The sequence below is a fragment of the Leucoraja erinacea genome, chromosome 4 (assembly GCF_028641065.1).
Source record: "Leucoraja erinacea ecotype New England chromosome 4, Leri_hhj_1, whole genome shotgun sequence".
NCBI lineage: Eukaryota > Metazoa > Chordata > Chondrichthyes > Rajiformes > Rajidae > Leucoraja > Leucoraja erinaceus.
The window spans coordinates 97,552,739-97,578,387 of NC_073380.1; the positions used below are offsets into that span (position 1 = coordinate 97,552,739).

Genomic DNA, 25,649 nt, shown 5'->3' on the forward strand with positions numbered 1-25,649 from the left:
CAGAAGCACTCAATGGAAATTATAGATTCATACAACATAGTTATGTAACCATTATTGCAACAAAATGATCAGAAGTTCACGTTCAAATTTTGAGTACCTCTCTTACCCAGAAGAATAAATATCAGAAAATTAACAGGCAGATGTTAGTTCTGAAAATTGTTTGTCACCAGAGATGGACAGATTTTTAACGATCGGCTTTTTTTTGTGAAAAGCCAGTATTATAAGGGGAGAAGCAAGAGAAACACAGGAACTAAGATGATACATCATGATACAATGTTAACTGTTTTTTTACCCCACACTTCTCTTATTAATCTAGAATTATTTTGTGGAATACCAATATGGATGTCTTAATTCCAAACAGCAATGGTACTTATTAATTGATACAGAGGTCTTTGATGATAATGTCTGCTTTTTAGAGATCGTGATGTTATATTGTCATTTAGGAAATAAATATCAATTCATGCATATTGATACGAAATCCTATATTTCGTATAGGATGTATAGCTAAAATCCTCAAACCACATTGAAACACAATTGGAATTTATTAGATTATGTCCAGAATGAATCAAGCTTTTATGTTTCAACGTTTATGCTTCACAATGATAATTGTAGTTTATATACAGGTCTTTAAATTGAGCAGAGATTATCTCTTGGATCTGCATAGCTATGAGACAGGCATAACCAAAATGTTGTATCTATGGCATGTTAGAATGCAGTAATGTGCCTACAATGTACACTTATCCAGTTCCTTACCCTGATGTGAATGCCAACAATAAATCAAATTCCAAAGCCAAAAACAATCTTGGGGTAGATGAAGGGGTTCACACTTCTGAAACATTCCACATTTTAAAAGATTTTAGAATCTTTTTTAGAAAAACAGTACACTTTGTTTGGCTGGGAAGAAAAAGAAAGTATTGCTTAAATGTGCTTGTATTAAAACAAGGATTAGAAAATGTTTATGGGTTTAATGCTAAAGCAGACCTCCAATTAAAAATAAATAAATCTAGCAATGTAAAAAAAACATTAGCGCACTCTGTTGTAGAAAAGACTTGGTTCCCAGACCAGCTATAATTGTCTTGTCAGTAATTTATCGATGGTTCAATTCCATCTATGCTGATAACACAGTGCTAAAGTGAGGAACAGGACATTTGCCCCATGACGTACATACAAAAAATGAATGGTAAAAAAAGTATTTGTTTAAGGCAAATCCAGTGAATCAAAATTTAAAATGTCATTTTGAGCTCAGTTTCATAATTTAAATTGATCCAGCTTGAAATACAAGAATAGCAGCTTAATTAAAAGCACAAAAGACACTGCCATCTTACGGCCTGCTTAAGTTGGCATAGCATGGCCATCTTTACCCATTTTATCAATAGTTTGTTGCACATAAACAGGAGCACGGATTACTAGTGAAGAAATAAAACAAATAATAAACTCACTGAAAAATGGGAAGACCCCAGGACCAGATGGTTTTAGTAATGAATTTTATAAAAGATTTCAGGAGTCAATTGTACCAAGATTATTCAATTTATACAAGCAGGCTTATACCGAAAATAAACTACCAGAAACCCTAGCAGGAGCAACAATAACGCTTATACCAAAAAAAGATAAAGATTAGATGAACTGGGTTCTTATAGAACTATTTCACTTCTAAATACGGATCAGAAAAATTTTAGCACATATTCTAGCTAGAAGACTAAATAATTATATTAACAATTTAATAAATACGGATCAAACGGGATTTATACCCAAAAGACAATCATTTAATAATTTGAGAAGGCTTTTCAATATAATGTACTCTCACAATGAGGACAATGAAGATATTTCAGTTGTTACGCTGGATGCAGAGAAGGCATTTGATCAGGTAGAATGGCAGTATTTATACAAGGTACTCCAAAAATTTAATACGGGAGAGAATTTTATTAGATGGGTTAAACTACTTTACGATAGACCTACGGCAAGAATATTAACTAACAATATGCTATCTTCAAAATTTTACTTATCAAGGGGTAATAGGCAAGGTTGTGCCTTATCACCATTGCTATTTGCCCTTATGATAGAACTGCTGGCCGAAAGGATTAGAAGTCACCCGAATATTCACGGATATAACACTAAGGACTCAAAGAATACAATTTCATTATACACTGATTATATCCTTTTATATATTACTAATACACAAACAAGTATACCCACATTATTAACATTAATTGAGGAATTCGGCTTTTTTTCAGGATATAGAATATATTGGAATAAAAGCGAAATTATGTCTTTAAAACCACAGGATTCGAGACACTAAAATTCCCCTTCAAAATTGCAACAGAAAAATTCAAGTATCTGGGTATTCAAATTACGAGAAGACACAAATCATTATTTAGTGCCAATTTTATGCCACTATAAAATAAACGGAATGATATGATTAAATTTTGGAAAACGCTCCCGCTCTCATTGATAGGTAGAATTAACGCTATAAAAATGACTTTCTTACCACAATTAATATATTTGTTTCAAGCGATCCCAATATATATTCCAAAATACTTTTTCAAAAAACTAGATTCTACTATCACTAATTTTATATGGGATTACAGAGCACACAGAATTCAACAAAAGCATTTGTGTAAACCTAAAGAAGTTGGGGGTTTATCATTACCTAACTTTATGTATTACTACTGGGCAGTGCATATTAAGAACATAATGTACTGGTTGGATAGTTCCACTCAGCAGTTGGAGTGGATAAGAATGGAGAAAGAGGAGTGCTATCCGCACGATATAGGAACGATCTTGTTCTCACCGATAAAATTGAATAGTATAATATAAGAAGAACCCAATTATTCACAATACAATAAGAATTTGGAAACAAATAAAAGTATACTTGAAATTAAATAATCTATCAGTACTAACCCCACTATTGAACAACCCCGCATTCAAACCATCTCTCATCGATAAAACATATCAACAATGGGATAGACTGGGGATTAGGAAAGTAGGGGATATGTATGAATTGGGTAAACTGTTATCATTTCAACATTTAAAACTAAAATTTAAACTGAAGGATAATCAATATTTTAAATATATACAGATATGTGACTTTATGAAGAAATATATACATAGATTTCAAACTATATTTTTAGACCCTTTAGAAGAAGCAATGAATTAAGGCTGATTCACAAAAACTAATATCAACTTTTATAATAATATGTTAAATAGAGAATTACCCTCAACAGAAGCACTAAGAGAAGATTGGGAACATGAGCTAATGATAAAGATCTCGAAGGATAGATGAGACAAGTATCTGATGAACACACATAATTGTTCTATTAATGCAAGACATAATTTAATTCAATTCAAATTATTACATAGACTATATTATTCAAAAACGAGGTTGAATAAATTTTATCCAAACGTCTCTCCCAGATGCGATAAATGTTTGTTTCAAAACGCTAATATAACACATTCATTTGTAGGATGTACAAAGTTGAATAAATTTTGGAGCGATATATTTACAAAGCTTTTCAAGTCCACAATTGAACCTAAAACGGAATGGATTATATTTGGAATAATAGTAGAAGATATCAATTTAAATAAAGACCAAAATGTTTTTTTTAATTATGGGTTAATAATTGGAAAGAAATTGATACTTAAATTTTGGAAAAATACAATCATACCAACCGTTAAAATGTGGATTAGGAATATGATGGACATAGCACGCCTTAAAGAAATGAGACTCCGACTAATAGATAAATATGACCAATTCTTAAGGAGTTGGTCTCCTTTCATCGACTTTTTGGAATCATGTGATGCAGCGGTACCGTAAAGATTGCTGATTTCAGTTCATGCCGTGGATAGATCTACATCTCCGAATAAAGATTTGAACATTTCTCTTTTAAGGGGCCTTCTCTCCTATTTCTACTTTCCACTTTTTCTTTTTTTTTTATATACACACTTCACGTTTTTCTATTCTCTACCATCTATTTTTCCTCTTTTTCCCCTTCCTATTGTTTTCTTTTTCTTGTCTTGCTTACTTCCTTCTCAAAACATAAAACTTGAGGTTGTACATAGAATGGATTACGGTATGACATAGTTGGCACCTAAAATTAGGTTCCACTGTACTGTTTTGTACTGTATTAACTTCTAATAAAATAAACAAAAAAACAAACAAAAAAAAAAACAGGTGCCAAACTTATAGTAGCCTTTAACTGTATTCTACTGATTGAAAATGAGAAGGAATTTAAATGAGCTGGAGTATACTTTAGCATTTAAGATGTATTTAGATGTGGTTTAGCAAGAGGTTGCATTGGGTAACTGTAGTGGCCATTTGGCTTTATTTTGTGTGTCATTAATTATTTCATTTGCCTTTAAATTTAGTCTGCCCGTAATGATGTGGGTGGGATTTATTACGTAGTCGGAGACCTGTTTGCTGCTGAGATTCTTGCGCAAAAGCTGTAACTTTTTAGTTTAGTTTTGGAGCCCTACATGTTAGGAGGGATAACCTTTGACCATGTGGAGCTTTGCCGAGACATGAGGAGTTTTCTAATGTTTAAAATCGATATGCCGGAGTTGGACGAAGATTAAAGTGTACGAGTCTAAGAAGAAGGTTGGATGAATGTCTTTTTGTTTTTCTTCAACAGTAAAGAAACTATTAATCAAAAGATTGGCTTGAAGATTTATCTTTCGAGAAGCTTTGAAAGTCTCGTGAAGAGCTCACATGCGTAACAATACTACTTTCTCCTGATGCCATGTTGTCTCCTAAGTGGCTAGAGAGATAACAGAGCAATCTCTTGAACGATATAATAATCTGCCACTATAACAATAACATTGATAACAAATGAAGAAGGGTCTCGACCAAAAACATCACCTATCCATTTTCTCCAGAGATGCTGCCTGACCTGCTGACTTACCTCCAGCATTTTGTGTCAACCATTGATAACAAAGGGCGTAGCATTTTATCAAATCAGATTGATTTCATTAATTTGATTGAGGCTCTTATCCACTAAACATGCATCAGGAAATGGTAGGCCTGCTGTTTTCTGCACGTTAAAAATGTTGAATAGAATATTTCCGAGCACATACTGTTCTGTAATCCCAAAGCATGGCCGAGTGCTCACGTTAACCATAAACAATACGTGTTGAATTTTCATTTTAATATTTTACTATCTAAATAATTTGAACAGATTTTTTCTAATATTTGAAATATATAATTAAGATAAATTGGCTGCAACGTATTTGGGAGCTTTTGTTATTAGATCCATATTTGGTCAATTGGCAAAATGTCATATTCAATTTAATTTATTCCTTCATATCTAAATGAATTTACTGAAATGATGTACCTTAAGAATTAAATCACATCCTTTAAAAGTTGATTAAAGTCTCCTTTAGTTTTTAATGTTGATCAGGACACTCAAATTGAGAAAGCAATGATCTATTTATTGGCAAACCTGAATTAATTATTTCCCTTTCTCTTGTTGACCACACTCCACAGACCACAGAAGGCAGTGGAGGCCAAGTCACTGGATGGATATAAGACAGAGTTAGATAGAGCTCTAGGGGCTAGTGGCGTCAAGGGACACGGGGAGAAGGCTGGCATGGGTTATTGATAGGGGACGATCAGCCATGATCACAATGAATGGCGGTGCTGGCTCGAAGGGCCGAACGGCCTCCTCCTGCACCTATTTTCTATGTTTCTATGTTTCCCCTCATACCCCAAAGCTCTTAAAAATCAAGAAATAATTATTTTTTTCACAGATTTAGAATTATAGAATTCAGTTACTTTGTAAAACTTTACTATTATTGGTAGTTCAATGTCAGCAAGAATTTCAACGTGCATTGTACATCATACTACTGTGAGACTCCATAGTAGTTCCAGCTACCAATTAACACGTGTAATGTTTAAGTAAACCGGAATTATTACTACAGTATCATTCAAATGTCTAGGCATATTCTACCCTCCTCCATTATCTGAAAACAATTAATGTTGTTGATAAGTTTTATGATAATACTCCTGATAGAGCATTAGTTAAATAATCATTTTAATATTGGCATTGATTACAACTGCTGTTTTCCATATTTGTGAGTGACTTTTGCAACTGTCATTGGGTATTGAACGCACTGAGGAAGCAGCATTCATGTTAAATACTTCATCGCTTTGATAGGAATGAGAGAAAATAACTACATTTGGAACATATCACAGGATTTTATGTTGCAATATTATATCTGAACACAAACAAGTTTGCTTTTTAAAATATCTTCCCACAGCAATTCTTGTACATAATTAAAAAAAAACTGCAAATACATGATATGGTAAGCTGCAGTCATACTGTACACCTTTACATCCAGTAGGTTGATAGTACCAGCTGATTTACATGATATATTTTTAAGGGAGCCTAATCCAAGATAAAAGAGATACATTACTGAAAAATCTAGTTTATCATTCATATACGATTATAAGTAATGCACATGTAACAGTTTTAAAATGAAATAAATCCATTTGAATAATTAACCACATACAATTGTGGCTTTAAGCACATTGCAGTCATTTCAATTACTGAATATGCTTTACCATGTTAAATTTTAGCTATTATTCATTTCTATGGTTTGTATGAAAAGCTCGAGCAAATCAAATTCTGCCAATCTGACCCAGTATCTTGTGTCGGTGTTTGCAATGAATACATCACAAAATCTACTGTCAATAGCTTGTTCACACCTACTAAGGACAAATAATTTCAGGCTGCTGGGAACGGCGGGATGAGGTGGGGTGGAAGAATTGGAACCCAACCACTCATTCTGTCGGCATGAATATTTGTGAAAGATGGAGATGGGAATATGGCAACAGTTTAACATAATTCAAGACCAATGCAGCACCAGGCGAGAAGTCTTGTCTCAGAGGTAACACATCATATGCAATTTAAGTTTTTATTCCTTTTTTATCTAAGTCTACTTACAGATATTATGTACCTTAAGAATTAAATAACATCCTTTTTAAAGAAAACAGTTATTGTTTAGAGTTGAGATTAACTGAATGCTTCTACGAAACACCAAGACCTACCCTTTCTCCTGGAAATGATCGAAATGCAAGTAAACTTCTTCAAAGTTCTATATTATTTTTGGGTCCCTAATACAAGTTTGAATAACTGAATATCAATAATGAATATGAAGGTGTGTAGTCATTAACGCCTTAAGCAACCCAAGATGCACTGTCACTTTGTTCCCCAAGCAGTTCCACATTTGTGCAAATAATGCAATTTATTCTCTACCACAGAGCCCAAGTAGCCAAGTTGAATATGTAGATATATTTTAAAACTGGTAAGATCGCTCACTTGTCTCCCAATCCGCAAATGATTAATTATCCATACAATGATTACATTCACAGGTTAAGTACATTTCAAGAGATGTAACATGAACGGCTTTCAACATCCTTCTTGCAGTTAAACACTCCAATTTATGGTTTGCATGTATAATAAGTACTTTGATAATAGGAGAAAGGAGGGAAAATTAATGAAGTACATCGTCGATGCACAATTCCAAATTATGTAAACATGTCATTTAATATTCAAAACATAACTGTATACTTTCACTGTGTACAACTGCTGCCTGCAACATATACCACTTGAAGTTAAATGTGAATAAACATCAACTATTAAAGAACTCCCCTATGCCCCTTGATGATATGTTAACTACAGGACACTGATCTCTGAGGCAGGACATTGATGTTCCCTCTACTACAGCTAAGACTGGATGTGTTTATGTTGGTGTCCTGTAATTCCATCAGTATATAAATCATATAGGTACTTTAGTCTTCCAATTTTTACTGTTAAAAATTCAACTAATAAATTGCAATGAAATGTTTGTAATCTAATAAATAGGTTAAGTGTGAATGGATGCTGAAGAGGCAATTTTTTTTCAACAACCTATCTGTTAAAATGGTAAGCAAGCACTGCTCTAAAATTCTAACAACAAACTTGAAAATTCTCAGCTCTAACTTTCAATAGGTTTGCCGAAAGGCCAATTTAGTTTATTAAATTGCTAATCAGATGTAACAGGCAATAAATCCTTGTATGGATTTCTCTACACGTTGCCTCAAACTGAGGTAAAATAAACTTTAACAAATTCCCCAAGCATTCATTCTCGTATCTTTGTCCGACCACTTACAATTAAAATCACATAGGTCCATGAGTACATTAAGAACAGTATGCACAGCATCCATGTTATAAAGAGAAGAACAAAGAGGATCAGTGCAAACTGAAACCTGGCTGTATCCTCAGCAAAACCACTCTTATTTTGTTCAGAATACTGAGATGATATTGAGAATAAAAGCTTATATAGTTAAATTATTCAGTGGCTGCTTATGATTTGATAAGCAGGCAGGAGATATATCCTATCTATAGCATAGGTAAGATTAATAAGTGCTAGATGCCATGGATGACTGTAGTACACCAAGTAAGGCGTGCCAGGTTCCAAGGCTACTATAATACTGGCAAAGGCAAATAACACAGTATTTATACAGTCACCTCACTAGGTGAGCATAAAATAATTTTTGATCATTTATGTACAAAGTATGCACATAGATAGGGTAGCTGCAGCCGTTTTACTTTGTCAAATGGAAGAATCCACCATTGAGAATGTGATGTCAATCCATTGGTGCTTAGTCAGATAAGATGTGCACAAACGAGACTGGAAAGACTCCACCTCTGTCCGGCTGCCCCTCGATGTAACCAATCTGTCAACATAAGAAATGCAAAAATTCAATGTCAAATGCAGCATTAAGCTGCACACAAATAAAAAACAATTTTCTATTTTGCCTTCAGGACATATGTTGCATCCGTCTGTACGGAATTCAGATGTTTCCCAGTGATTTTCTCAGAGATCTTCGGTTTCATCCCACACTCCAAGGCCGTACAGGTATGTAGGTTAATTGGCTTGGTAAATGTAAAAATTGTCCCCAGTGGGTGTAGGATAGTGTTAATGTGTAGGGATCACTGGTCGGCCCGGATCGAAGTGGGTCGAAGGGCCTGTATCTCTAAACTAAATAAACAAAATATGTGGTCGAGAAACTCAACTGGTGAGGTAGCATCTATGGAGCGAAGGAAATAGGCAATTTAAGTTCCAGATCAGTCTGAAGAAGGGTTTCGGCCCGAAACGTTGCCTATTTCCTTCGCTCCATAGATGCTGCTGCACCCGCTGAGTTTCTCCAGCACTTTTGTCTACCTTCGATTTTTCAGCACCTGCAGTTCCTTCTTAAACATTAAAACTAAATATGCGTCTGGCTGGCTAGCTTTTGCCATTTGGTGTCAATTTTTCTGCGTAAAGTGATAGTTATCAGTATTTTGAATCTTGCTATAGAAACTTAAGCAGTGAAACTAGTTCAATACACATTATTTTATATGTAGTTTTGAAAATTATTTGATTGATTAAATTTTTCCCTCACCAAATAGTTATTGCTCCCAGAATTATTACAAAACTTCAGTGAGACCTTATCATAACATAAGGCTACTGGGGAGACTTTAAACTAGAATGGTTGGGGCGAGGGACACAAATAGAGAAAGCTAGTAGACAGAATGGGAGGCAGGAAGCAGAAAAGGGAAGCACTCGGACACAAGAGGAGAAAGAAGAAAAAGGAAATAAACAGAGAATAAGAGGCGGGGGGGTTTCTTAAATGTGCATATTTTAATGCTAGGAGCATTGTAAGAAAGGTGGATGAGCTTAGAGTCTGGATAGACACCTGGAAGTATGATGTTGTGGCGGTCAGTGAAACATGGTTGCAGGAGGGCTCAGGATTTCGTTGCTTCAGGTGTGATAGAATTGAGGGGCAAGAGGGGCAAGAGGTGGAGGTGTTGCATTGCTTGTCAGGGAAGATATTACAGCAGTGCTTTGGCAGGATAGATTGGAGGGCTCATCTAGGGAGGCTATTTGGGTGGAACTGAGAAGTGGGAAAGGTGTAGCAACACTTATAGGGGTGTATTGTAGACCGCCAAATGGGGATCGAGAATTGGAAGAGCAAATATGTAAGAAGATCGCAGATATTAGTAGTAAGCACAAGGTAGTGATTGTGGGAGATTTCAATTTTTCACACATAGACTGGGAAACACATTCTGTAAAAAGGCTGGACGGTTTGGAGTTTGTAAAATGTGTGCAGGATAGTTTTTTGCAGCAATACATAGAGGTACCTACTAGAGGAGGGGCAGTGCTGGACCTCCTGTTAGGAAATGAGATGGGACAGGTGGCGGTGGTATGCGTTGGGGAGCACTTCGGGTCCAGTGATCACAATACCATTAGTTTCAATATAATTATGGAGAGGGTCAAAACTGGACCTAGGGCTGAGATTTTTGATTGGAGAAAGGCTAACTTTGATGACATGCGAAATGATTTAAAAGGAGTGAACTGGGACATTTTGTTTTATGGGAAGGATGTAGAAGAGAAATGGAGGACATTTAAAGGGGAAATTTTAAGAGTACAGAATCTTTATGTTCCTGTTCGGTTGAAAGGAAACAGTAAACATTGGAAAGAGCCCTGGTTTTCAAGGGAAATTGGACATCTTGTTCGGAAAAAAGAGGGAGATCTACAATAATTATAGGCAGCATGAAGTAAATGAGGTGCTTGAGGAGTATAAGGAATGTAAAAAGAATCTTAAGAAAGAAATTAGAAAAGCTAAAAGAAGATATGAGGTTGCTTTGGCAAGTATGGTGAAAGTAAATCCAAAGGGTTTCTACAGCTATATTAATAGTAAAAGGATAACGAGGGATAAAATTGGTCCATTAGAGGGTCAGAGTGGACAGCTATCTGCAGAGCCAAAAGAGATGGGGGAGATATTGAACAATTTATTTTCTTCGGTATTCACCAAGGAGAAGGATATTGAATTATGTGAGGTAAGGGAAACAAGTAGAGTAGCTATGGAAACTATGAGATTCAAAGAAGAGGAAGTACTGACGCTTTTGAGAAATATAAAAGTGGATAAGTCTCCAGGTCCAGATAGGATATTCCCTAGGACATTGAGGGAAGTTAGTGTAGAAATAGCAGGGGCTATGACAGAAATATTTCAAATGTCATTAGAAATGGGAATAGTGCCGGAGGATTGGCGTACTGCGCATGTTGTTCCATTGTTTAAAATGGGGTCCCAGAGTAAACCAAGCAATTATAGACCTGTTAGTTTGACGTCAGTGGTGGGCAAATTAATGGAAAGGATACTTAGAGATAATATATATAAGCATCTGGATAAACAGGGTCTGATTAGGAACAGTCAACATGGATTTGTGCCTGGAAGGTCATATTTGACTAATCTTCTTGAATTTTTTGAAGAGGTTACTCAGGAAATTGATGAGGGTAAAGCAGTGGATGTTGTACATATGGACTTCAGTAAGGCCTTTGACAAGGTTCCTCATGGAAGGTTGGTTAAGAAGGTTCAATGGTTGGGTATTAATGGTGGAGTAGCAAGATGGATTCAACAGTGGCTGAATGGGAGATGCCAGAAAGTAATGGTGGATGGCTGTTTGTCAGGTTGGAGGCCAGTGACTAGTGGGGTGCCACAGGGATCTGTGTTGGGTCTACTGTTGTTTGTCATGTACATCAAAGGTCTGGATGATGGTGTGGTAAATTGGATTAGTAAGTATGCAGATGATACTAAGATAGGAGGGGTTGTGGATAATGAAGTAGATTTTCAAGGTCTACAGAGAGATTTATGCCAGTTGGAAGAGTGGACTGAAAGATGGCAGATGGAGTTTAATGCTGATAAGTGTGAGGTGCTATATCTTGGCAGGACAAATCAAAATAGGACGTACATGATAAATGGTAGGGAATTGAAGAATGCAGGTGAACAGAGGGATCTGGGAATAACTGTGCACAGTTCCCTGAAAGTGGAATCTCATGTAGATAGGGTGGTAAAGAAAGCTTTTGGTGTGCTGGCCTTTATAAATCAGAGCATTGAGTATAGAAGTTGGGATGTAATGTTAAAATTGTACAAGGCATTGGTGAGGCCAATTCTGGAGTATGGGGTACAATTTTGGTCGCCTAATTATAGGAAGGATGTCAACAAAATAGAGAGAGTACAGAGGAGATTTACTAGAATGTTGCCTGGGTTTCAGCAACTAAGTTACAGAGAAAGGTTGAATAAGTTAGGTCTTTATTCTCTGGAGCGCAGAAGGTTAAGGGATAGAGGTCTTTAAAATGATGAGAGGGATAGACATAGTTGATGTGGACAAGCGTTTCCCTTTGAGAATAGGGAAGATTCAAACAAGAGGACATGACTTCAGAATTAAGGGACAGAAGTTTAGGGGTAATATGAGGGGGAACTTCTTTACGCAGAGAGTGGTAGCGGTGTGGAATGAGCTTCCAGTGGAAGTGGTGGAGGCAGGTTTGATGGTATCATTTAAAAATAAATTGGATAGGCATATGGATGAGAAGGGAATGGAGGGTTATGGTACGAGTACAGGCAGGTGGGATAAGGGAAAATAATTGTTCGGCATGGACTTGTAGGGCCGAGATGGCCTGTTTCCGTGCTGTAATTGTTATATGGTTATAACACTTCCCAACATTTAAATATTTTCTTTACCAAACTTGGTTGCATGGAGGGAAATTGTAGCACTGTGGCTGGGTACTATTCTGGCAGTTTTGATTCTGAACCAATGATTTGAAGATAGAAGTTCAAATTTCACTTTAGCAGCTGAGCAGTTTAAATTGATATAATTAAAGTGAGCATGGAACTATAATAATACTAGTCTCCGTGGCAGTATGTCACTGTCACGGGTTCAGGGGTTATGGGCAGAAGGCAGGAGAATGGCATTAGGAGGGAGAGATAGATCAGCCATGATTGAAGGGGGGAGCAGGCTTGATGGGCCGAATTACCTAATTCTGCTCCTATCACATGACCTTATGACCTAACCACATTACCAGAATGTCACTAAAGGGCCTGTTCCACTTGCATGCGATTGCATACGTTTGACGCAACCAAACGTGGTCGCTTGCGGCGTACGGGCACCGTATGTCCGCGCGGGGCCGGTCCCACGTAGAAGCGCGGAGTTGTGCAGGGCTGGTCCCGCGGTCGTACGCAGCGTCTTGGTGGCATACGCAGCATCTTGACAGCGCATGATGACGTCACCGCCCGGTGTGGCGTTGCGTGACGACGTCACCGCCCGATGCCCAAATTCAGTCGGCCCGCCTCCTGCCCAGCTGATTGGTAAGTATGACGCAAATTACGTCACGAGCAAACTTAGCGCGAACTCCGTTTCCGTTTGGTCGGGCCAAACGCATGCAATCGCATGCAAGTGAGACAGCCCCTTAATACTCATCTAGTTCACCACTATCCTTCAATCTGGCCAATACATGATCCCAACAAATATGTTGAACTACACGCCATCCTGTGCAGTAATGTTATTTTTATTGTTACATTTCACTGGTAATAATGTCACTATTTATTCACGATTGCTTGATCTAAGTCCTGGAACACCGTTAATTTGACAAAGGTGGCCTCACCAGATGGATTACAATGAGTTAAGAAGGTGGCTCAGCACCACCTTCACAGAACAGTTAGGGGCAGCCAGTAAATGCTGGCCTAGTCAGTGATGTCCTCATCCTGAGATAAAGAATATTTAAAAAAAACTCCACAAAGTTTCAACAATTACTCAGAGAATTAGTCTCCAAACATAAATGTAGTTTTGGAGAGTCACAGAGTATGCCCAGCAGCCATGATGATTTAGTGCATTATTTAAAATGTCACTCTACTGAACAAGGTATAAAATTATAGAAAATGTTATCCAATTTGCTTGTAAATAGTCCTTATCAAATCGAGGAATCATCGTTTTCCTCATTCATGGAATGTGGATGCTGTTGGTAATGAGAGCATATCATTTCTGCTGCTAATTGCTTCTGAAACATGAATATGGGTAAAAGTCAATCACATTGGTGGTTCCAGATGTACATGTTGGTCAGACCAATGTTGTGGGTAGATTTCCTTCCCTGAAGGGCAGCGATTAATTTGATGGGGGGTTTTTATACTCAGTACAGCAGTTGCATGGTAACCATTGCTGGTTCTAGCTTTTTAGTGATATTAGGTGTTATAATTTAAGTTCCAGATCCAGCAAATAATGCAACAGGGAAGACTGCAGATGAGCTGGATAACACTGTCTGGATTATGTTTAATTGCACGTGCACAAAATCCATAAACTGCTATGAGATTTCTGCCAGTGTAACAACAAACAGCAATAGTTTCAAAGTTACTCCAATTACAAATTGGAGATATGAATGAAAAAAGAATCAAAGTTAGATATTCCAAAACAAATGATTTAAACCACTTACCCACCACTCTAGGTCCTCTTCACCTGTCACAACTATCACCTCTCCCTCTATAAAGGTAAGTTCATCATCATTGTCTGCTTGGCAGTCATATATAGTTTTTACTCGTCGGATTTTATTCTTCGCCTATGAAAGCAAACCGTGTTGATTGTGAGTATAATTTGAGTGTTCTTCTGTCATAATATTAACAACTACAACCTTTCTTTAGTTTCTTTAATATCTATGAGTTGTAAATAATTGGTGAAGGAACCTTTTATGATGCAACACCTTGCAGAATCTTGGCATATAAAAAATTACAAAATGAATTCAAAAGCAAAACACTGCAGAATATGGAATTCTGAAATAAACCAGGAAGCGTTGGAAATACACAACAGATTGGGCAGTCTGTGGCGTAATTGAGACTTTGGAAGTGGGCTCTTTGCTCATGTCTGCCTTCTGCAATAAGACGAGGGGTCTTGATATGGTAGAATTCGGGAATCTTTGCTTTTTTGATCAGGTGAATAAAACTCAATGACATAGATTTAGGGTAACCAGTAAGAGATAAAGAGCGTCAAAGAACTGCATATGCTGGTTAATACATAAAAGGACATTACTGGAGTAACTCAGCAGGTCAGGCAACCTCTCTGGCGAGCATGGATAGGTGACATTTCGGGTCGGGATCCTTCGTCAGTCTCGATCCGAACATCACCTTTCCATGCCCTCCAGAGATGCTGCCTGACCCGCTGAGTAACTCCGGCACTGTGTCCTTTTGAGAGATTATAGAAAGGATTTGAGGGGGGCCTTTTCCATCCAGAGAGTGGAGTGTACCTGGAATCAGAGTCACTAACAATTTTTAGGTGGTGTCTAGACGAGTACTTGAATTGCCTAGCCCTTGAAGGCTGCAGGTCAAATGTTGGAAATTTAATTAATGTAGATGGGGGTCCACTGGTAATTGTGGACATGGCGAATTGAATAGCCTATTCCCATGCTGTTTGATTGTGTGTCTATGAAACCTATTTACATCTTCAAAACTGAGGCAGACTTTTAATCAATAAGGGAATCCTTAAGATAAGGAAAGAGAGACCCGCCATGAACATATTGAATGGTAAAGCAGCTTAAGGTGCTGAAACACTTGCGCTTGTCCATATTTCTTATTGTCCTACAGAATTAAATATTAATTCATTGTTGTTCAGTCTGAATGTTGGAATTCCCAATCTAACAACATTCTCTTGAAAGACTAAAGATGTTCAAGACTTAGCTGATACCAAATCAGAGTCAGAGGAACAGGTAGTAAAAGCAACAGTGCAACTAAATTACTTCAGCATTTGCGAACTTGAAAATTATCAATGTTTAACCAAACTAGAGATACATTTTTTTCTTGTTAGCGGGAGACCTAATTGGCAGAAGAAGGCAGAACTCAGTGAAGTTTCCAAAAGTACTAGAATCCAACAAATTTCTGCACAACCAAAATGACAGATTATTTTCTATACAGAGAGGTGGTATGTTTTTTTTTAAGCCGTAAGTGTGTCATTGAGACTCCTGTTTATATTTTTCTCACTCTCTAAATGCAGGATTTCTAATTAAATTCAATATGTGGAATAAAAGGTACACTTACTGTATTTATCTTACGTGGCAGAGGCACGGGAGTCCCGGCTAGGTTGGATGAAGTATCATTTGTATCATCAGTTGACTGTTTCTGTGGTGTGTCTCCAATCAGTGTTTTTGGAAAAGATTCTTCAGCCTGAAGCTTTTGAGATACCTCCCCAGACTGAGGCTTTTGAATGACTTCTACATGGGATTTTAGTGGGATTTCTCCTGGCTGTGGCTTTGGTGGAAGATCTTTGGGCTTCTGGGGCAGTTCTCCAGGTGGTGGCTTCTGGGGAAGGTCCCCTGGGTGTGGCTTCTGGGGATGATCTCCCGGAGGTGGCTTCTGGGGATGGTCTCCCGGAGGTGGCTTCTGGGGCAGGTCACCATGATGTGGCTTCTGGGGCAGGTCACCATGATGTGGCTTCTGGGGCAGGTCACCATGATGTGGCTTCTGGGGCAGATGTGGCTTCTGGGGCAGGTCACCATGATGTGGCTTCTGGGGCAGGTCCCCCGGAGCTGGCTTCTGTGGTAGGTCACCGTGATGTGGTTTCTGTGGTTGGTCCCCTGGAGCTGGCTTCTGTGGTAGGTCACCATGATGTGGTTTCTGTGGTAAGTCCCCCGGAGCTGGCTTCTGGGACTGGTCACCATGATGTGGCTTCTGGGACTGGTCACCATGATGCGGTTTCTGCGGTAGGTCCCCTGGAGGTGGCTTCTGCGGCAGGTCCATAGAGTGCGACAACTTTTGGAAAGTCTCTGAACTCGATTTATCAACTGAACTGTGATGAATGCTATCAATCTTTCTCAGGGACACTAGCAGTAAAGATGGGCGATGTGATTAGTTAGGCAATGAATTTCGCAACAATTAAAAAAAAACTAAGCAGGAAATAAAACTTATTTAACATACAGTATCAAATATAGAACTATGGATTTAATTTCAAACATCAGAAATGCAATAAAGGATAAACAATATTAAACCAGTGCTTCAAAGTGAAAATCAGTTAATAAAATACATAAACTTTTATTTCACATATACTATACCATCTTCTCCCGGTACTGCAGCTTTCTTTCAACTGAGAAATGTTGCGTCTACTGTCCCTCTATATCTCATGACAGAAAGCTAACCATTCTCCTGCTGATTCACAATGTTCTCAATATGAAATGCTGTTATGAGGAGATGCACAATTTAATGACGGCAGAATTGGGAAACTAGGATGTGAATGTCAACTCGAGTAGTGATTTTTTATTGAAGACACAAGAGACTGGACATATGGAATCTTGAGACACTACAACATGAGTTGCATTCCCCCCCCCCCCCCCCCCCCCCCCCCCCCCTTTCTGCTTTTCACAGAAATCACTCTTAATGGCTACTTGGTTCCCTCATCTTTCCCCACACACCCTTCCCATTCCCAAGGCACTTTCCCCAGCAGCCATAGTTATGCTACAGCTGTCACTGCACCTCCTCCCTCATCTTCATTCAGGGACATAAACAGCCTTTCCTGGTGAGACATGCACTTGCTCTAAATTCATCTATTGTATTTGTTGCTCTTGATGTGGCCTCCTCTACATCAGTGACACCAGGTGTAGACGAGGCAAATGCATCATTTCACACAGTATTCTTCCAGCAGGGCCAGTTGCTCTCAGTTGCAACCACTTTAATTCCCCTTCATCTTCCTATACCGACCTGTCAGTCATTGTCCTTCTCCATTGCAAGCTGCAAACTGGAAGAACAACATCCCATATTTGCTTAGTAGTGACAATCCAAAGGTATGAACATCAAATACCCCAATTTCAGGTAAACCTCTCTCCTTCTGATGAATCCAGGTTCTCCCAATGCACACTATTCATCCCACTGCCCCTGTAGCCTGTCATCTAACTCTTTACCACTCCTTTATCTCCTCCTGTTCATCACCAACCCTTATCCCTATTTCCACCCCAACTCACGTTCCTAAAAAACCCAGCATCCTCCTTGACACATTTCAATTTGACGCCCTCCTTTCTTATCAAATTCCACCATCTGCAGCCTTTTGTTTTTCCACATCCTCTTCTTACCTTCATTTGCCCATCACTTGCCCCACCTCCCCCCCCCCCCCCCCCCCCCCCCAACAACAGTCTTGAAGATGGGTCTCAACCCGAAACATCATCTGTCCATTTCCCTCTACAGGTGCTTCCTGGCCCAGAGTTCCTCAAGAAATTTACTTAAAATAACAAAAAAACAGTGATTTAAAATTATTATTTATATGAGCTCTGATAGCCATTTTTGTTCACTTTAAGACCCTTTCTAGCAATCGCCTCAAAACTATGATGTCCCCCCCCCCCCCCCCCCCCCCACCTCAGTTTCCAAACACCTTTGTGAGGTGGGACAGCAAATATGGACCAATTATCATCAACTATATGAGGGACCTAAGGATGCCATCTACACCAAGTGACCACATTTTGAAGTATTCAGTTGTGTGAGATTCATTCTTAGAAATTGAGAGGCTTAAAGATGGTATCTGAAGTAGTGTCATTCTTTCTTAGATTTGGTTTATTAATGTCATGTGTACGGGAGGTAACCATATAACAATTACAGCACGGAAACAGCCATCTTAACCCTTCTAGTCCGTGCCGAACACATAATCTCCCCTAGTCCCATATACCTGCGCTCAGACCATAACCCTCCATTCCCTTCCCATCGATATAACTATCCAATTTATTTTTAAATGATAAAAACGAACCTGCCTCCACCACCTTCACTGGAAGCTCATTCCACACAGCTACCACTCTCTGAGTAAAGAAGTTCCCCCTCATGTTACCCCTAAACGTCTGTCCCTTAATTCTCAAGTCATGTCCCCTTGTTTGAATCTTCCCTACTCTCAGTGGGAAAAGCTTTTCCACGTCAACTCTGTAAAGTAACTCTGTAAAGGTACAGTGAAAAGCTTTTGCTTGCATACTATTTGAAAGCTTGAAGGTAGACACAAAATGCTGGATTAATTCAGCAGGACAGGCAGCATCTCAGGAGAGAAGGAATGTGTGACGTTTCGGGTTGAGACCCTTCCTCAGACTGATCACGTTTTGAAAGCTGTACACTGTTTGCTTTGTGCTTCAAACTCTTTATATAGTTTTTACATACTTTATATAGTGTTTGGATCTTAATTTCAGGGGCAATGCTTGAAAATCAAATTAGTCTTATGAAACCTGGTAACATTTGGCACTAATGGCTATGGATGATTAACTCTGTGGGGAAAAAGGAACAATAGTCTAAAGATTTGCCAGCAGTTAGTGATAGTGACAAAGAGCCATACTATCATGTTAGGGCTGAGGGGTGCAAGATCTTTTGGCATTAGAAGAAGAAAGTATAATACACCCCAGGAGAAGAAAGCGAGGGTGCAACAGATAGTATAGAGAACCTGGCAATAACTGAATATAATTGTGCAAACAGAATTTTGTATTGACAGGGGCTATAAGGAAGTGAAGCGCTCTATCATGTAGTTCCAGACAGCAAACACATCTACTGGGTTTCTGCACAAGTGCTGTGGTGTTTAGTGGGCCATACTTTATTGGAAGGTCTCAGCGTTAAGGAAGGAGGCTTGTGCAAGCCACATTGTGGGAATTTTTTTTTTACTGTGCTGATGTAAGTGTAAGTATTTATACATTAAAAAAAAAATTTAGCATGAGCTTTTATGTTTGGACTTTTATTTTCTGAGTCATAATGTGCGTGAAGTGGGTGTTCCATCGGATGTAGAATTTCATAAGGTATGAGTTGTGTGAAGATGTATTTTGAGCACATGGACCCTTCATGTAGGAGTAGGAGTAAACGGGTCCTTTTCACAATGGCAGGGTGTGACTAGTGGGGTACCGCAAGGCTCACTGCTAGGACCCCAGCTATTTACAATATATATTAATGATTTGGACGAGGGAATTGAATGCAACATCTCCAAGTTTGCGGATGACACAAAGCTGGTGGGCAGTGTTAACTGTGAGGAGGATGCTACGAGGCTGCAAGGTGACTTGGATAGGCTGGACGAGTGGGCAAATGCAAGGCAGATGCAGTATAATGTGGATAAATGTGAGGTTATCCACTTTGGTGGCAAAAACAGGAAAGTAGACTATTATCTAAATGGTGGCCAATTAGGAAAAGGGGAGATGCAACGTGACCTGGGTGTCATGGTACACCAGTCATTGAAAGTAGGCATGCAGGTACAGCAGGCAGTGAAGAAAGCGAATGGTATGTTAGCATTCATGGCAAAAGGATTTGAGTATAGGAGCAGGGAGGTTCTACTGCAGTTGTACAGGGTATTGGTGAGACCACACCTGGAGTATTGTGTAGTTTTGGTCTCCAAATCTGAGGAAATATTCTTGCCATAGAGGGAGTACAGAGAAGGTTCACCAGACTGACTCCTGGGATGTCAGGACTTTCATATGAAGAAAGACTGGATAGACTTGGCTTGTACTCGCTAGAATTTAGAAGATTGAGGGGGCATCTTATAGAAACTTACAACATTCTTAAGGGGTTGGACAGGCTAGATGCAGGAAGATTGTTCCAGATGTTGGGGAAGTCCAGGACAAGGGGTCACAGTTTAAGGATAAAGGGGAAATCCTTTAGGACCAAGATGAGAAAAACATTTCTCACACAGAGAGTAGTGAATCTCTGGAACTCTCTGCCACAGAAGGTAGTTGAGGCCAGTTCATGGGCTATATTTAAGAGGGAGTTAGATGTGGCCCTTGTGGCTAAAGGGATCAGGGGGTATGGAGAGAAGGCAGGTACAGGATACCGAGATGGATGATCAGCCATGATCATATTGAATGGCGGTGCAGGCTCGAAGGGCCGAATGGCCTACTCCTGCACCTATTTTCTATGTGTTCCACAGAAGTGAAATCGGAACTATCTGGCAAGCTTGACATCGCTGGGAGATGCTAGCTTATACCAGATGCAAAATTTTTAGGTAACTAGATTTTAATTCCATACAGATAGAATGCATAGCAAAATAATGCATTTAGTGAAAAAAGTTCGGAAGTAGGAAGAAATATGGAAAAATAGTACAACATGTGATGAAACATCTGAATGCAACACACTTATTAACCTTACCCTTTTGAGGTAGTTTTGGAAGCACTCGAGGGCCTAAGGCAGTTTTTGTGGATCCAGTACTGTGTAAGTAAAACAGTTAACAGTTAAAATATTAACTTTTTATGAATCCTGTAAAAGCATGCTTAAAGGAATGCAATCTCTTGAAACTCTAATTTTGTGTTTCTCCAGCATATTTCTCAAACACAAATATTTTGTTCGCAATGAATGGACGTATTGTCTGCTGACTGCTGAGCTGCCTGGTGCTTAGACTATGCTGTTTCTTTCAGCATCATCCCAACAGTCTTCCCACCTGATCAGCATGGCCCAGAATGGCAAAGGGTATTGCCTATTGCGAATCAGAACTGGATAATATTTGCGGGCAATTTGGACAGAAACCAAAACTGATAGTTAACCATATATAACCATATAACAATTACAGCACGGAAACAGGCCATCTCGGCCTTACAAGTCCGTGCCGAACAAGTTTGTTCCTTTGCTCATTGGATTGGTTCTAATCTTAAATCAAAAACAATGGCCACAATATTAAACCAGAGCTGCCAAGTTGTCAGAGCATTTCAGTATTTGAGTGCCTGAAAATCAGGATTTTGCTGAGGAAATCAATATTTTTACACCATTTTGCTGAAAAAATGTTTTTTTTAAAATGTGCAGTCATATCCATGTAAGAGTACAATAATGCATAACCTTACTACCAATTGACATGTCTTCTACGCACCATACTTGGCAATGCATTCATTGCCATCTCTTTGCATACTGCTGTTTGAACGGCTGCTTCCTGCTTTTAACACCAAATGATGATGTAGAAACCATTTTGGAAGCCTCCCTCGCTCCCTCACCCTCTCCCCTCTCTCCCTCCTTCCTCCTGCCCTCCCTCCCACTCTCTCTCTTCTCTCTTTCTCTCTACCTCCCCTCCCTCTCCTTTCCCTCCCACCCACCCTCTCTTCCTCCCTCTCTCCTCATTCCTTTTTTTCCTCGCTCCCTCATTCCCTCCACCCTCTCACCTTCTCCCTCCCTCTCGAGCCCACCCACCATTCTGTAAAATCAAGGCCAATCCCAATGTAACTGCAATTCCACTGGTAACCTTTCACCACTGGGCTTATGCAGAATTCTACCACTGCCTGAAAAATAATCAAAGGCTCAACTTCCACTGAGAAAGTGAGTTCCAAAGACTCATTGTTATACGAGAATTTTCCTGAACAGTCTGTGACCCAGAGCGCTGTGGCCCATAGCACTGTTTAAAACCCATAGCGTTCCAGCCGATAGCGCTATTTTTGGAACCCATAGCTCTGTAGCCGACAGCTCTTAGTTTAAATTCCCACGTGTTAAACTGACAATGCTCAAGGAATGGGTGACGTTTCTGGTCGAGACCCTTCTTCAGACTGAACTGAACTCTCTATTTAAACTCCGTATTTAACAACACAAAACCATACATCCGTACTCTAATTTTCCGTATTCTGTACAAAATAAGGAAAATCTGTACCACTTGGCAACTCTGTTAAACGCTAACCCTTCTATTTCCCTTACCAATCAAGAGAACCTGGCCAATGGAAGTCGAGTATTTAGCAGGGTGGGCAAGGAGGGGGAAGGGGAAAAAAAAAAACTAATATATGAAACATGATCTCAATGAACAGCATTTGATATGTTTTTTATGGCAAATCTAAAAAGCCAAACACACATCTACTAGTTCTGCATAAGCTACTCTACCAGATATATCCAGATAATCATTTGCACTGGATTCTTGATTCCCCTGTTAGTTCTGGGAGGTATTGAGGGTCTTCTGCGAAGACAGAGACAAAATATGTTTAATTTCACCTTTATTTCCTTATTCTATATTATAAATTTGTCCATCTCTGTCATCGGATCATATAGCATGAAAACAGGCCCATATCCCTCTAAACCTTTCATTTTCACACGGCTGTATAAGTGCATCTTAAACTTCGCAATGACACTGCCTCTGTAGCTTTTTCTGCCATCCTGTTCTTACCCTCTTCTCACCATATTGTCAGGTACAGAATATTGAATTCCCTCACTAGCAGATTCAGGAACAGCAACTTGTCGACTGTCCATTTCCCTCCAGTTGCTGCCTAAACCACAGTTCCTCCAGTTAATTGTTTATTCGTCAAGATTCCTGCATCTACTGTCTCTTGTGTCTTCACTATCCTGTCTATCTACCCACCTGTGTCACCACTTTCAGGGAACTGTGTACCTGTACCCCTAGGTCCCTTAGCTCTATCACAATCTCCAGGGCCCTACTATTTACATACAGCCTATATAGGATCCTCATTTGACCTTCGTGGCCTTTTCTTTACTTCGTTTTAAAAAATAATGCAACATTTCATATTATGTTCACGTTTTTCTTGGAATCCCCCTATACACCAAGATTATTAATTAGATTGATGTCAGGGGAGGGGGCAGGGCAGAGAAAGAATGTCGGCAGAGACAGTAAGACTAGTGGAAGAACTGGGAGGGAGAGGGGGGAGGGGATGGAGAGAGAAAGCAAGGGCTACCTGACGTTAGAGGAGTCAATGTTCATACCACTGTGGTGTAAACTACCCAAATGAAATATGAGGTGCTGTCCCCCCAATTTACACCCCAGCGATCAGCCCATTCAGAATAAAAAAACAACCTGCTGGAGGAACTCAGCGGGTCTTGCATCATCTGTGGATGGAAAAGCAGAAGTATTTTGGATCGGGATCCTTCATCAGACCACTGAAGGGTCCCAACTCGAAAGGTAGCATGTCAATTTCCCACCACAGATGTTACCTGACATACTGAGTTTCACCAGCAGATTGTATTTTGCTTATGATTCTAGCATCTCCTGTCTCTTGTGTCTTCACCATCCTATCTATCTCTGTCACCACATTTGGGGAACAGGAAATTCCATCTCATCTCAGTGGGCTACCTCACATTCTTTTAAACTACAGAGTGTAGGTCCAACCTGCTCAATGTTTCCTCACAGAAAGAGCTCTTTTAGGAATGAACAAAGTGACCTGTCTCTGAACTGCTTTCAATGTATATCCTTACAACAAATAGCAAAATCATCCAATGATTCCATTAATTTGCACATAAGAGTTTATGCCCACCATTTACATTTAGAGATAAAGAGCGGAAACAGGCCATTTGGCCCACCGAGTCCGCACCGACCAGCGATCCTTGCACATTTACACTATCCTACACGCACTAGGGACAATTTACACATATACCAAGCCAATTAACCTACATACCTGGACATCTTTGAGGTGTGGGAGGAAACCGAAGATCTCGGAGAAAACCCATGCGGTCATGGGGAGAACGTACAACCTCTGTACAGACAGCACCCGTGGTCAGGATTGAACCCGAGTGTTCGGCGCTGTGTGTGTGTGTGTGTGTGTGTGTGTGTGTGTGTGTGTGAGATGGAGGTGTGTGTGTGTGTGTGTGTTTTGTGAGTTAGGGAGTGTGTTTGGAAGTGTGTGTGTGTGTGTGAGAGAGAGGGAGCGTGTGTGTGTGTGTGTGTGTTTGAGAGATGGAGTGTGTGTGTGTGTGAGTGTGTGTGTGTGTGTGTGTGTGAGAGAGAGATGGAGAGAGAGAGAGAGAGAGGGAGAGAGAGATAGAGAGATATAGAAAGAGAGATACCTGTATGTGTGTGAGAGAGAGAGAGAGAGTGAGTGTGTGCGTGTGTGTGTGTGTGATGGAGGGTGTGTGTGTGTGATGGAGGGTGTGTGTGTGTGTGTGTGTGTGTGTGTGTGTGTGTGTGTGTGTGTGTGGAGTGTGTGTGTGTGTGAGGGTGTGTGTGTGTGTGTGTGTGTGTGTGTGGAGTGTGTGTGTGTGTGTGTGTGTGTGTGTGTGTGTGTGGAGGGTGTGTGTGTGTGATGGAGGGTGTGTGTGTGTGTGTGTGTGTGTGTGTGTGTGTGTGATGGAGGGTGTGTGTGTGTGTGTGTGATGTGAGTGTGTGTGTGTGTGTGTGTGTGTGTGTGTGATGGAGGGTGTGCGTGTGTGTGTGTGTGAGGGTGTGTGTGTGTGTGTGTGTGTGTGATGGAGGGTGTGTGTGTGTGTGTGTGTGTGTGTGTGTGTGTGTGTGTGTGTGTGTGTGTGTGTGTGTGTGTGTGTGTGTGTGTGTGTGTGGGTGTGTGTGTGTGTGTGTGTGAGTGTGTGTGTGCGTGTGTGTGAGTGTGATGGAGTGTGTGTGTGTGATGGAGGGTGTGTGTGTGTGGAGTGTGTGTGTGTGTGTGGAGGGTGTGTGTGTGTGTGTGTGAGATGTGTATGTGTGTGTGTGTGTGTGTGTGTGTGTGTGTGTGTGAGTGTGTGTGTGTGTGTGTGTTGGAGGGTGTGTGTGTGTGTGTGTGTGTGTGTGTGTGTGTGTGTGTGTGTGTGTGTTGGAGGGTGTGTGTGTGTGTGTGTGTGTGTTGGAGTCTTTGTGTGTGTGTGTGTGTGGGTCAATGTGGGTGTGTGTGTGTGTGTGTGTGTGTGTGGGTGGGTTTGTGTGTGTGTGTGTGTGTTGGAGGGTGTGTGTGTTGGAGGGTGTGTGTGTTGGTTGGTGTGTGTGTGTGTGTGTTGGAGGGTGTGTGTGTGTGTGTGTGTGTGTGTGGGTGTTTGTGTGTGTGGTGTGTGTGTGTGTGTGAGCCCACCAGCCATGAGTGAACTGCGGGCCCACCAGCCGTGAGTGACCGAACTGTGAGCCCAAGCAGCCGTGAGTGACTGAACAGTGAGCCCACCAGCCTTGAGTGAACGATGCGGGCCCACCAGCCGTGAGAGTAGACTGAACTGCGAG

The 25,649-nt window shown here is 40.0% G+C and overlaps 1 protein-coding gene across 5 annotated transcripts in view; it reads right to left on the reverse strand.

Moving 5' to 3' along the window:
• Positions 1 to 5,388: 5,388 nt before the first annotated feature.
• The window catches only part of LOC129696711 (arf-GAP with SH3 domain, ANK repeat and PH domain-containing protein 1-like), a 196,086-nt gene continuing 175,825 nt past the window's right edge, over positions 5,389 to 25,649 (reverse strand). For all 5 annotated transcript variants that reach the window (XM_055634834.1, XM_055634832.1, XM_055634835.1 and 2 more), the window contains 4 exons: positions 20,906 to 20,964; positions 15,869 to 16,650; positions 14,278 to 14,400; positions 5,389 to 8,710 (listed from right to left, as the gene is read on the reverse strand). In XM_055634834.1, coding sequence (XP_055490809.1) covers positions 8,636 to 8,710; positions 14,278 to 14,400; positions 15,869 to 16,650; positions 20,906 to 20,964 — 1,039 coding nt within the window. In that variant the 3' untranslated portion in view covers positions 5,389 to 8,635. The remainder of the gene's footprint in view (positions 8,711 to 14,277; positions 14,401 to 15,868; positions 16,651 to 20,905; positions 20,965 to 25,649) is intronic.